The sequence below is a fragment of the Pteropus vampyrus genome, unplaced genomic scaffold (assembly GCF_000151845.1).
Source record: "Pteropus vampyrus isolate Shadow unplaced genomic scaffold, Pvam_2.0 Scaffold272, whole genome shotgun sequence".
Classification (NCBI taxonomy): domain Eukaryota; kingdom Metazoa; phylum Chordata; class Mammalia; order Chiroptera; family Pteropodidae; genus Pteropus; species Pteropus vampyrus.
Window position 1 is genome coordinate 774,448 of NW_011889053.1, and position 12,189 is coordinate 786,636.

General features: G+C 48.7%; 1 protein-coding gene across 1 annotated transcript in view; it reads left to right on the forward strand.

The window, feature by feature from the left end:
- The window catches only part of ATP8A2 (ATPase phospholipid transporting 8A2), a 390,044-nt gene that overhangs the window by 352,482 nt on the left and 25,373 nt on the right, over nt 1-12,189 (forward strand). Inside the window, exon 26 of the mRNA XM_023520615.1 lies at nt 1,454-1,558. Coding sequence (XP_023376383.1) covers nt 1,454-1,558 — 105 coding nt within the window. The remainder of the gene's footprint in view (nt 1-1,453; nt 1,559-12,189) is intronic.

The following is a 12,189-nucleotide window of genomic DNA, read 5'->3' on the forward strand; positions in this document are numbered from 1 at the left end:
TCAACCGCACCGAACAGCGGAAATGCGAACGACTTTTTGGCTGCCTTCTTCCCAGCAAAATGTTAAACGTTTTCTCGTTGATCGTTTAAGTTAAAATTCCGCGGTCTCTGCTTTGAACTGCAGTGTTTTATCACTGCTGAGTCTCAGGACACTGCTTGATGTCATTTAAGGTATTATGTGCTAAAACCTGTGTGGTTCCGTTCTCTTGTTTACTTTGGGGAAGAGGAATGACAGGCACATATACAGTGTCTTAGTACTGATACTCCATTACAGATTAACTCAGAGTGTCAGGGGATGGCCGGGCCTTGAAGGTGCTGGGTGGGCGGGAGGATGTGATTCCACTGAAACAGCTCACGTCTTCAGAATGTCCCCCGTTACACTGTTTTCACTGCCTCACAGATATGTGCTCAGTGTTGTCCTTATTCTGTCTCTGAATTCTGGTATTCAGCAGGATCCTCATTTTTATTTATATCGAAACTAATGAAAAGCTTTTCATAATATGTAAACCTGCCCTATATGGCTAAGTCATAAGTGTTTTGTCTTTTTTCTTTCTATGGCTTTTTTTTTTTTTTTTTTTTACCTATTTCTAACCTGTATCCTCTTAAATGCCTTTTCTTCACCAATATTGTTTCCAGCTGTTTCGTCTCAATCTTAGGGAGACCCTGAGATCAGCCACATGTTTGAGCAATGTAAGATGTTCCTCAAAGTTTAATCAGAAAAAGGGTGCACGTAGCTCTTCCTGCAATTCAAGACGAGTGAGTGTCTAGGCGGAGGTGGAAATTGTACTGCAAAGGCCAGCTTGCTTTTGCCACTCCGCCAATCGTCCGTGGTCCCTCATGGCCAGGCTGTGCAAGAGGAGGTTGGAAAAGCTGTGCCTGGCGTTGGCGTTGGCTCCAAATTTCAGGTTGAGAGGTTGGCATGAAGAGCCTGATCTCTGGCATCGTAAATCTTAGTCTTGCTGTGGCACTGGCTCTTCTCATACTGAAAAGAGAGAGAGGAAGCTGCTCACCCCAGACTTTATGATCACAGGAGGGGACAAGGCTGAGGGACCAGCACAGGTCCACTGGGGTGAGGGTTTAAAGCATTTTCTGGGTTGTTAATTAAGTCTTGCTGTGGGAAGCTTTGGAGATGGACTCATGAATGTCCAGGAGCCTCAATCTTTGGTCTGAATGGCTGGGATCCTCAGCCAGATCTGCAGGCTGTCAGCAGAAAGCAGTCGCCTGGGAGCGGGGGTGGCTTCTGACATTCTGCAGGCCTTGAGGGACTCCCCAGGCGATGAAGGTGGAGCCCTCGCCATGCTCGGGGATCACAGGTGCTCCACGACGCCCCAGGCCTCAGCCTCAGTCAGTCACATGGCGTCCAGATGTGGCCCAAGAGGGGAACCGCCAACTGGTCTTCGCAGCTGCACAAAGTTCACGTGTCCTGTTCTTACTGTCTTTTTCTTGTGACACAGGGCCAAGCATACCTGCAGGAAGACGTTGCTGCAGGAGGTGCAGGAGCTGGAAACCAAGTCCAGAGTGATGGGAAAAGAGATGCTTCACGACAGTAACGGGAAGAGGTGGGCACCCCCATCCCATCCGATGCTCTCCCCGCCCCTCGCCGCCCTGTGCCGTCCCGTGTCCCCTTCCCTCCCCTCGGTTTTAAGCATTTTGGTTATCCTCCAAGAATGGAGTCATGGTGAGATTTAAACCACGCTCTCTCGGTGGCAACGTGAATCTGACTTCCCGGGTCGCCGCACCTGCCCTCGGGCTAAACTGGGGTTTCTGTTGGGTCTGGACACGGGTAAAACAAGCCAGATGCTGAGAACAGAAACAGCAGCAATATTCTCTTAAGGTGAGAAAGTGTCATTCCAGGGGCATTACCGAAGAGTAGTCGATAGCGAGGCCTTTTGATCTCAGGCCCAATTACTATACTGAAGGATGAGTTGTCGCCCAAGGAGGTTTGCACACTGAACAATACGTGTTATCCATGTAAATCTTGTTGCATTTCCCTTCAAGTATACCTGTGGGTTGTTTTGTTTTGTTTTGTTTTGTTTTTGATGAATTGTTTTCTACTGGTGCTGAGAAAGTAGCATGTCACATACTGACTGGTTCGTGGAGACAAATGTGGCTGTTTTTCTCTGTATTTTTCATGGAGCATCAGGCTCCGCGTCTCCATACCTAACAGCTGGATGCGTGACTAGTTTTTGTTTAATCACATGTGAAAATGTTATTAGGTTGCATGTAGTTAAAATCTAAATAATATCAAAGGAAAATTTACCTGGGCCTAAGGACAATTTGCAGCGTAATAAAGAGGCATTACTGTATCAGAGACACGCAGCATCTCGGAAATTATAAATGCTTAGAGAGAAATGTGTAGGCAATGAGAAAAAAAAAATCTAGAAGTTGCATACTTGCCGAGATTCGTACTGCGTGTTTTCTTTATAGTCCGTTTGTTTGTACCATCTTTCAAAGCAATGAAGACAAAGCATTCGTACTTTTTGAGAAGTATTTGGGGTATACTTTCCAATAACGGTCGCTAACTTAGGAATGGGATGGCAGAGTCTGAAATCAAAGTTGTGGTTTCGTGTTTATTTATGGCTTATTTTTTAATAAGTGAGTCCATAGTGTTCATTGTCTGGCAGCTGTGCTAATTGCTGTAAAAAAAGTATTAGTCATCAAGACAAAAACCGGTAGGTACGCTTACAACCCTGACTACGGGCATGGGCTTGGCTCATGGCAGACCTATCCGTAACCACTGCGCAAGACAGCTCAGGGCTCAGGGCTCAGGGCTCAGGGCTCAGGGCTCAGGTCAGGCAGGGCTTTTCTGCCCCTTAGACACTTAAGATGCAGTGCTTAGCACCTACTCAGCTTTCAAGGACCTAGAAATTTCTTTGAGACCTGAATAGAAACATATTCATAGGCTCTAAAAAGAAGGGAAAGCCACTGCAAATTGAAATTAATAAACGTTTAAAACTCCACAGGACACCTATCACTCTCAATTGCCGTTAAGCTATTTAATAAGCACCATAAGTTTTATCGTTATTTGAAAGCAACTTACAGGTCTCGAGTATACATAGTGATTCCTGAGAGGTCATAAGTCATTTCTAAGTCAGATGAGAATTTCAAAGCAAAATTCTAAAACTCCTTTTCGAGCATCAAGCGAGAAAACATTACATATAGTGTGACATGAGAACACAACTTAACTTGTCTGATCCGATGGGGAGCAGGGTCTGATGCTGGCCTACGAGGTTCTTAAAACAAGCCTGGACAGGAGGTGGGGAGCACCGGGGGCATTCCAGAAAAGGCAGCAATCCAGGAGGCCGTCTGGCTTAAGAGGTCAAGAAAGGCTCCACGTCAGAGATAGGATGGGAAACAGGGCCTCGAGGTGTGAAGAACTTGATAGGCAGAGATGATGAGAGGGTATTTCCGGTGGCGGGGGCTGGGAGCACCCAAGTCAGATTGTGTGCGGGGAGCAAACCCACTCAGGTCGGAGGGTCACGTGCATTTGAATTCCGGCTCAGCCGCTTATCGGCCAAGCGACCTTGAGCGAGATATTTCGTATAGTAGATGGTCTCTTCATCTGTTACAGAGGAAGAAGAATAGTGTTTGTTTTTTTTTGGGGGGGGGTGATGCAGCAGTATGTACAACACAGCATGCTGCCTGGCCCAGAACAGCAGCACAAAATGTCAGCCACGAGACCTTAGGGTGGCAGGAGAGGAGAGCGTTAAAGGGAGCCACGGGCTGTCGGCCATCTTTTCTTTCTTTTTTTCGTATAAAACTCTTATTCATAAATATTTTCCAAAAAAATGAGACTAGGTTTCCCAAAGCATGTATCTTTACCACCTTCGCTCATTGATAAAAAGAATTCGTCGTTTGTAAAACTCACTTATCCTGTTCGGAATTCACTTCTACATGTTTCGGGGGACATCAGAGGATGATTAGGGTTTAAACGTGGTTTCCTACCTTCCGCGTCTGAACATCTGCTTTCTGATGGCTGCGCGAACTTCACGACCCTGTTGCTGATGTGACTGGGGGTGCAAGCGTGAGCGTGAGCGTGAGCGTGAGCGTGCACACCCCCGCCTGGCGACGTCCGTTTCCTTTTGGGTCCCAGTGTCTGGCCTCGCTTTCGAGTTCCTAGCGTAAGACAGCCTGGGGACTCCACGCCTCCCATCCTCCTCGGCGACCCCCCGCCCCATTTGCTTTTCTCCCTCCTAATTGCTCTCAGGTTTTCTGGGTGGTCCATCTGCAAACTAGATAATGGCAGTGCGCTGCTCTCTGCGAGAGAGAGACAGGCGATTTCGTCCTGCTCAGCCTCCCCAGGGCTGCCTCACAATCGCTCCTTTGTCACCCTCGTTTGCCTTCTCGCACACCTGCCGGGCGTCCTCTGCACCTCGGGCGCTGGCGGGGTCCGGGGGAGGTAAGCCTTGGGTGGAGGGAGAGGAGGGGAGATTTCTTCATCTGTGTTCTTCCTTCTAAAGATCTTACAGACTCCCTCTTTGAGACATCCCGAGTCTTTGAGTCCCTCTCTTCCCACACTCCCCGTTCCTTACTCCCCACCCGCTTAGCTTCCGCTTACTTGTGCATCTCTCTGGAGCTTTGAGTCTGACACGTAAATATTTGTCCACTGACTGCCTAGAAACGCACACGTCCGGTGAGGTGGGGGCGAGGAAGGGAACGCAAACCCGCGTGATCTGCACGGGGCTGCTGGGGCCTGGCGTGTGTCCCTCGTGTTGAAAGTGGCCACGGAAAGATGCCGAGAGAGACGCAGGTGGTCACTTGGCTCCAGTGAGAGGGCCCCTTCTCTCCTGGCTTGACAATAGAGGTCCTTCCGGACGTTCTGCCGAGACAGAACTCCCAGGCCCAAGTCACTGGCAAATACGCTAGCCGTTTTTCTCAGGAATGTGCTCATGAGAAATAGAACAAAAATCTTTTTAAAAACCTTCTTGTGTCGAATTTACAAATACGACTTGAAGTGGTGGCTAGGGATTCTAAGCAGCCCGTGTGCCCTTTATTTATTCAATAAAGTACTTGAACGTTGTATGCATCTTGTCTAAGCCCCGAACTGTTACACTATTTTGGTAAGTGCTAAAGTTTTATTTACATGCTCCCGCACGGTCGTGTCGGTGAACCCTCTCCTCCGAAATTAGCCTGGGGAATTTATGCATAAATAAGCCTGTTCTCGTGACTTAGAAAAACAAGCTGGTAGTGAGAAGGGGCCGGATCAGAGATGGATGTTTTCTAGGAAACAGAACGAAGTGAGAAAACAGCGAAAGTGACGAGCGAAAGTGACGAGCGGAAGTGGTTTCCTTGATTTCGGCGTGTCTTCTCTCGGCGGGACGTTCTTCTGGACGCGTCGTTTGTGTACCTTTAACAGATGCCGGACACGTGTTCGTGTTTGGACATTGGGAAGGCCTTTCCCCCAACCATCTTCCTCGATAAATCTCTGCCAAGAGATGGTCCCACTCTTCTTTATGTAGACTGGAGCCTGTCACGCCTGGCCTTACTTTGCCCGTGTCTAAAAATTAGGAGCTAAATGGAAGAATTCCTTTTTTCGATGTTTAGGTAATATTTTCTTTTCCTTCTTTAGTCCTAAGGTGTCACTCATGACATTTTTTTTTTTTTTTCCTGGTGGAAGAAAATCTTTTACTGGCCATTTAGCTTTACAAATGTAATTTAAACAACTGCCTAAAATGCCACGTAAGAGGACAAACTAACTTTTTTCCCCCTCGAGTTGCTTTTCTTCCTTGGTATAGACTAGGGGCTGTTGTGTGTTTTAGGTATTTTGGCAAGCAACAAGAAAGGTGAATACATCTGATGAGAACATCAGTCTTCCACTTAGTCCGAATAAACAAGGGGACCCTTGTTTCGTTCTAGACTTTCTTCCTGTTCATCACAGTTGATGGGAGGGGGTGAGGGTGGGCCCTGGGCTGATTTTCTCCAGTTTCAAGGTCAAGGATTCTGGTTGCTGCCCCTGACTTTTGCCAACAAGCTAGTAAGATTCTCTTTGGCTTAAGTGCTTTCCCGCCAGAGTACAGCTCACTCTGTGCCTTTGGTCGAGGTTGTCACTTTATGGTGAGCCATCACCGAATCTCCACTCTGGTTTTATGTTCTCCCCGAACACTGCTACATGGCCTCTGTGTTCCCAGGGCCGAGCCAGTGCACATGAGGTAATCCAGACGGCCCGTCCGCCTCTTGGAAATTCAGGAGGGAAATCTGATTCAGTCCCCAGTCTGGGCGCCTGTGCTCACCCAGCTTCCATGTCAAGGTTCCCTCCACACAGGCGGGGCGCAGGTCCAAGCCGGTGACCTGGGGACAGAGGCAGCACTCTCCTGGTGCTCCCCTAAAACCAATTATGTTACAAAGCAAAAGCAAAAACTCCCCAGTACATTTTGAGGGAGCACTCAACTAAAAACTATCCACTGTGCTTTGATCTGTAAGCAGAAATCCTTTGCCCTTTAAAATAATGTTTAAAGAGCTACCTGGCATTGTCACACCTCCAAGTCAAAGCTGGCACAACTGCCGAGTCAAAGATAAATATGAACAAGCCCCCAAGTAGGAGAGACCCCAGCCTATTGTGTATTATTTCTCCAATGGAGACTTTATATCCTATTTTTTTCTCAAAGTGTTGGTATTGGCAATACGCGTTTCTGATTTTTCTTTGCTTCTCTCTAACCCCTTCCCACAGTATTTTTTCCCCTTAAAGTATCTATTAGTTTTTTTTTATTAGCTAAAAGGATAGGAAATTATGGCATCATTTTAACAAACCTCTCCAGACCAGGTGGCAAATGTCTGCTTCCAACACCTGGTTAAGATTTATTTTACATTTGCTGCATTTTTTCCATGGCCATGTCACAAAGTAGAGGAAAGATTACAGACTGCAGAGACAGACGGGCCCGGGTTGGGCTCCAAGCCCTGCCACTCACTTAGCTGTGTGACCTTGGCTGAGTTATTAACTTCTCTGAGTTTTAGTTTCCTCATCATACAGTTGATGTGAGGTTTAAATGAAATGGTGCATATTAAATCTGCAGCACATGTAGCATTCAGATGGTCATAACACCCACATGTCCACCCGCCTAACTGAGAAGCCGAATAACAGCGAAACGTCACTGGCCATTTTCACACAGGCGGGTTTTCCCCGCACTGAGAGAGGGTACAGCACATCCTCTAGTTTACATCTTCGGGGCAGGCGGGAGGACCGGGCAGAGGACCCGCTGAACCCCAGGCACGGTGTGGGCAAGCCACAGTGAGCCTGGGAGAGGGGGGCATCGTGGGAGGGTTCAGAATCCTGACGGTTTCCCCAGTCATCCTGTTTGCAAAGAAGAGGGGGTAGCAGGCAGGCCGCCTCCCCAGCTGCAGCCTCTCCCGCTGACCTGCTCCCCGGATGTTCATCTGAGACAGAGGCACGACCATCCCCGAGCTCAGCCTCTCCCCTCAGAACCAGCCCGGCCCTCACGGTTCTCTGCTCCGTCACCACAGGTGTCCCAGCGCCTCAGACTCCCTCTCGGCATCCAGAGGGTCACCAGGTCTCATGCACAGTCTCGGAAAGGAGTCACTTTCCACCAGGGCCACAGAATGTCCTCGGCCTCCTCTCCCTCTTGTCACCTGTGTGACTCTCAGCCTCCTGTCGCCCCTGCCCTCCCAGGCTTCGCCGTGCCCATCTCGGCCGTGCTCTTCCGCAGCTGACGCTGACCCCAACGCTCCCCTCCGTTCATTCATTTTTAAAATGTTTTTAAATTATTTAAATATTCAACGTACACGATGGTAGAGAGACTAGCAAAACAGGCATAACAGAAATTATGCCCCATTTTCTTTTCCTCATAACGATTGTCACCAAGTGCTGTGAATGAAAGCTTTCTCCCGTGCAGACGAGGGGACGCAGCCTCGGAGAGGTGGCGTCACCCTCCCAGCGTCACCCAACTGAAGACAGAGACCGGACCCGCGTCTTCTAATTCCAGTCCTCCTTCCATGAAGCCAAGGTGTTGAGAGCCGCCCGAATGCTTCCATTTTCAAATTCATCTTTATTACTGTGTGGAAAGCAGTGGAGCCCCAAAGAGCCCAGGAGGGGGACCCGCCTGGGAGCCAGGGCACGGAAGTCCCATCCGAGGCCGCAGGAAAGCGTCCACGTCTGCCGATTTGACAACGTCAAGTGCAGAGCAGCAAGGAAGCTAGAAAATAATAGCCGAATGCCGTTGCCTTCTAGGTCCTTCTGTGTAGAAAGAACATGGAGCAAACACAGAAACCAGACCCTCCCCTAAAGGAACACAGAAGCCACACAGTCTGACAACTTCAGAGCAAATAAAAGCATAAGGGTTTATGACCGCCGTTAAGTGCTTAGACATGGTCCAGAAAAGAGAAGCCTTATTGAGAAAGATGATGTTGGGTGGGAATCACCTTCACAGAGACCGGCGTGGTCTGCAAAAGAAATGAATGTGTTTAATCTCACATAGGGAACAACCTCGGGCAAGGCCTAATGCCAGCAGATGTTTAGTTGAGACAACAACTGAAGAGTCGGCAACGCTTCCAAGGCAAAGCACTAGCCTTGCGGACAAATCCTCAGAACAGGCGAGGAAACGCACGAGCGAGCAAAGGAGGCAGCTGTCCCCGGACGTCACAGAAAGGCTCGCTGGCCCACGGACGGGGGCTCTGGTGGCCATTCGCTTCCTGGCACGGGAAGGACACCTCAAGGAGAATCAGCTCTTTAAGGAACTAAACCGTCTAACTAGCATTTCATTAGTACCTAAGCCACCTGTGTCAACGGGAAATAACTGGTTCCCTCTTATTGTATGGCTGTTAAGTCCCGAATGTCCCGTTGTTGGTTGTGGTTGTGGTGGTTGTCGTCGTTGTTGTTGTCGTCGTTATGGGCAGGCGTTTGATAATGTAAGCTTTTATAAATACCACCCATCATTTGTCGTGAAGCAGCGAAAGAATGTCCTGTTCGCTTTTAAGCGGTGCGTTCACGGTCTCCTCGGGGGCTTCGCCAGGCAGGCCCAGTGCCACGGTCAAGGAGCCGAGTGTCTCTGTGAGACGCCGGGAGAGAAGACGGGAGAGCCGCTGCCTGGAGAGGGAGGGAGGTGAGCCGACAGGTGCGGAGGCGGCTGGTCCACGGTCCGCCGGTAGAGCCTCCTCGGACCGTAGTTTTAGGACGACTTGAAGAAATTTATTTTTTGGATCATGACTTCTTAAGTTAATGTCAACTTTCTCTATTTGCGAACGAGACCCCTTTTCGAAAATCATTTTTACTCATAAAGTTAATGACGGTTGCTAGTGCCAATGGCTCGTTACGTCCCTTCGAAAGTCATATGAAACACTTTAAACTTTATTTTTGAAATTGGCTTTATGTGACCCATTAGAGCAACAATAGAAATATTCAGAGGTAGATGTTTTTGTTGTTCATTTTTTTTGCCTCGTGTGGGTTCTATTGTTTGAACACGTGTTTTACATTCCTAGTGGAGATTAGTTCTTCAAGAGAGTCTTAGAGGAACTCCGCTGGTCACTTTTCTACTGCATTATCAGTGAGTTGTTTGCTTTTCGGTTTGACTCTCCTTTCTTCCCCGGCTCCAACTGTGACGGACTGCTGAGAGCAAAGGTTCCAGAAGGCTGACAAACTGGAAAACGGGGCACCCGTTCTGAAATCGAGTTACAATTTGGACAGTATTCGACTCCCTGTTTCTCAGTGGGCCACTCCCAAGTCCCTCGGAAGGCGGAGTTGGGAAAGAGTAGAACCTTCTGGCACAGATGCCAAGTTGTTTTTGTGGTGCATTTAAGGGGATTCCTGAATTTCCTGGATGTACTGGACTCTGGTAAAGAAAAAAGAACTGGAAGGGACAGTGCCGGTCATCTGTATTTGATGTCCGCTTCGGCACTGACCCTCCTCGGCACGTGTCCACCCAGCCCCACAAACCCATCGAAAAGCGAAGAACTGTCCACGTCGCCCCAGCACGCTCCCGCCTCCTGCCATCTCATCACGCGCCACAGAAGGCGGATGTCACCGCAGAGCGGCCTGGGGCCGGGTCGTGTGCCGGCCTCGTCGCCGCCACGTTGCCGGACAGATCGGGCTGTATTCCTCGACCGGACATCCACAGATCGTCCGCGTTCGGAGCGTTTGAGGCACCGCGCCTTTCCCAGTAGAACGCAGCGAGCTCTTTCTTGGATAACCCCGAGGGACGCCACGGCAACGCGTCCCTGCCCCGTGCGGGCCGCTGCGTGTTGCTTCCACAAGTCGTGCTGCCCTCGCAATGCCACACCCCTGCTGCTCCTCAAAGGCTTTCGCTTTCATTTCTTCACTGTTCACAAACGAAAATATGCTCTTCCCCTCAAAAAAGATTAATCTCTGTCTGCGCCATTTGGCGAGGGATGTCTACAGGCCAAGTACACCATCCGGTCCCAGATACTTCTTCCAAGAACCTTCAGGAAATCCTCCCGTTGGACCCAGCGGACATCCTCGTCGACGCGCTTCAGATCCTAGGTTCCCATTGTTTCTCATAGGCAACTTTTTCATCTTCTTCCCTTTCGTGTAATGTTCTCCAGGGACGTGACCGCAGCGTTCCATCACGTGCACGTCACGTCACAGCCATAGTCCTTACATTAATTTTCCTCTCGAACGCAGCAGCTTCCACCGTGCACGCGTTTCCTGTCCTCTGACTTTTGTTCTTTCATAGCTTAGCTGGAGCGTGTCCAACTTATGACCTCATCAGAAACGTTGCAGGCTCAGATATACCCTCTGTTGATCCATTTCGATTTTCGCTGCTGCCGTTCAGGTTAAGTGTAGGCAGCAAATATTTTTCCGTTTCTAGCAGCTCAGATGTGCGTGGGTGCGTGAGCAGCATTTCTCATCTACCGTTTTCAAGAACAAACCAAAGGAAACAAAGTAACGGCAAAAGAAAAACTCGATCATAGAGTTTACAGTAAAGTTTATAATACGTGCTTCCAAACTCTTGTCCATCCATCTGTGTGCAATGCAGGATACAACACGCCTTTAGTGTTTTTCTTCTATGACCCATTACCCATTGAACGTCCGGACTCTTACGAACTTTTTTTTTTACAAAACACCCACTGAGCAAGTAGTGTCATGATTTTTTAAATGCCCGTGAGTGGGTAAATATCCTGTTGTGGAAGATCATGTTATAAAACCAGATTTCAGTGACAGAGCCTTGGTACGTTTTCCTCCGAAGCTTCAGGAGTCAGCTTGGGTAAAAGTAGGACTTCTGAGAATTTTTCAACATGGTTTCTCGTATACGTTTGCTCAGGGATGCTAATGTCATCATTCTTTACGGTGACGCTAATTCAGGCAAGAGCATGTATTGAGACTTTACAGTTTGCCAGAGATCATGCTAGCCAAAAAAAATATATATATATCGGAAAAGATTCAAGTAACAATGGTGAGTACTTAGAGAATGGGGATACAGTGTGAAAAGTATTTTAATAAGGTGATGGGGAGGCTATCAGGGGTGGGTGGTCGGGGGTCAGCGCCAATTAGAATTTGTTAGCAGGGACTCAAGCAGGAGGAGGGGGTGGGGCTGCAGAGATAGCTCAGCAGATGCAGAATTTTCCAGGCACAATGAAGTCAGTCGGATGAGCCGAGTGTCCAGCATGGCGGTGAGCAGTTAGTTCGGATAAGCAGGTAAGGGCCGAATCATATGACCTGGGGCTGTATTCTGTAAGCCACAGGGAGTCATCAAAAGCCTCACCTATATGAAATCACCATAGAGCGAGATCTCGTGAGTAGAGAATATTACAGAGCCACTTGGCCCTTCTTCATCAAGGTCTCTGGAGTTCGTCCAGGCCAAAACTAAGTCTCTATGTCCCCAGAAGCCCTGTCCCACGCAGGTCGTATTGGGACGTGAATATTGTGCGTATTTCATCCGAGTGTACTTGAAAGTCACCCTTCACCCCCACTCTAGAAGAATTTAACATTACAAAAAGGTTTTCTTATAGCGGTCTCACATCCTTTTTGAGAGGAAAACTGTAGGTTAGTCACTGCCTGGCAGATAAGCACTCAGCCACTGAACGAGCAGGTTTAGAAGGCTGGCCCCCTGGGCCTCGCCGGAAACTGGCCTCCGGTGTGAGATTCTGTTTCTCACACGAGACCTAATGGGTAAGAAATAATGGATGCTGGTCACAGAACGGAAAGGATGATGAAACCTAGATTACTGTCGTGAGTTACACCCAAAGAGTGTCCTTTAAAAGTCAACCAGTAGGCGCACCTCAC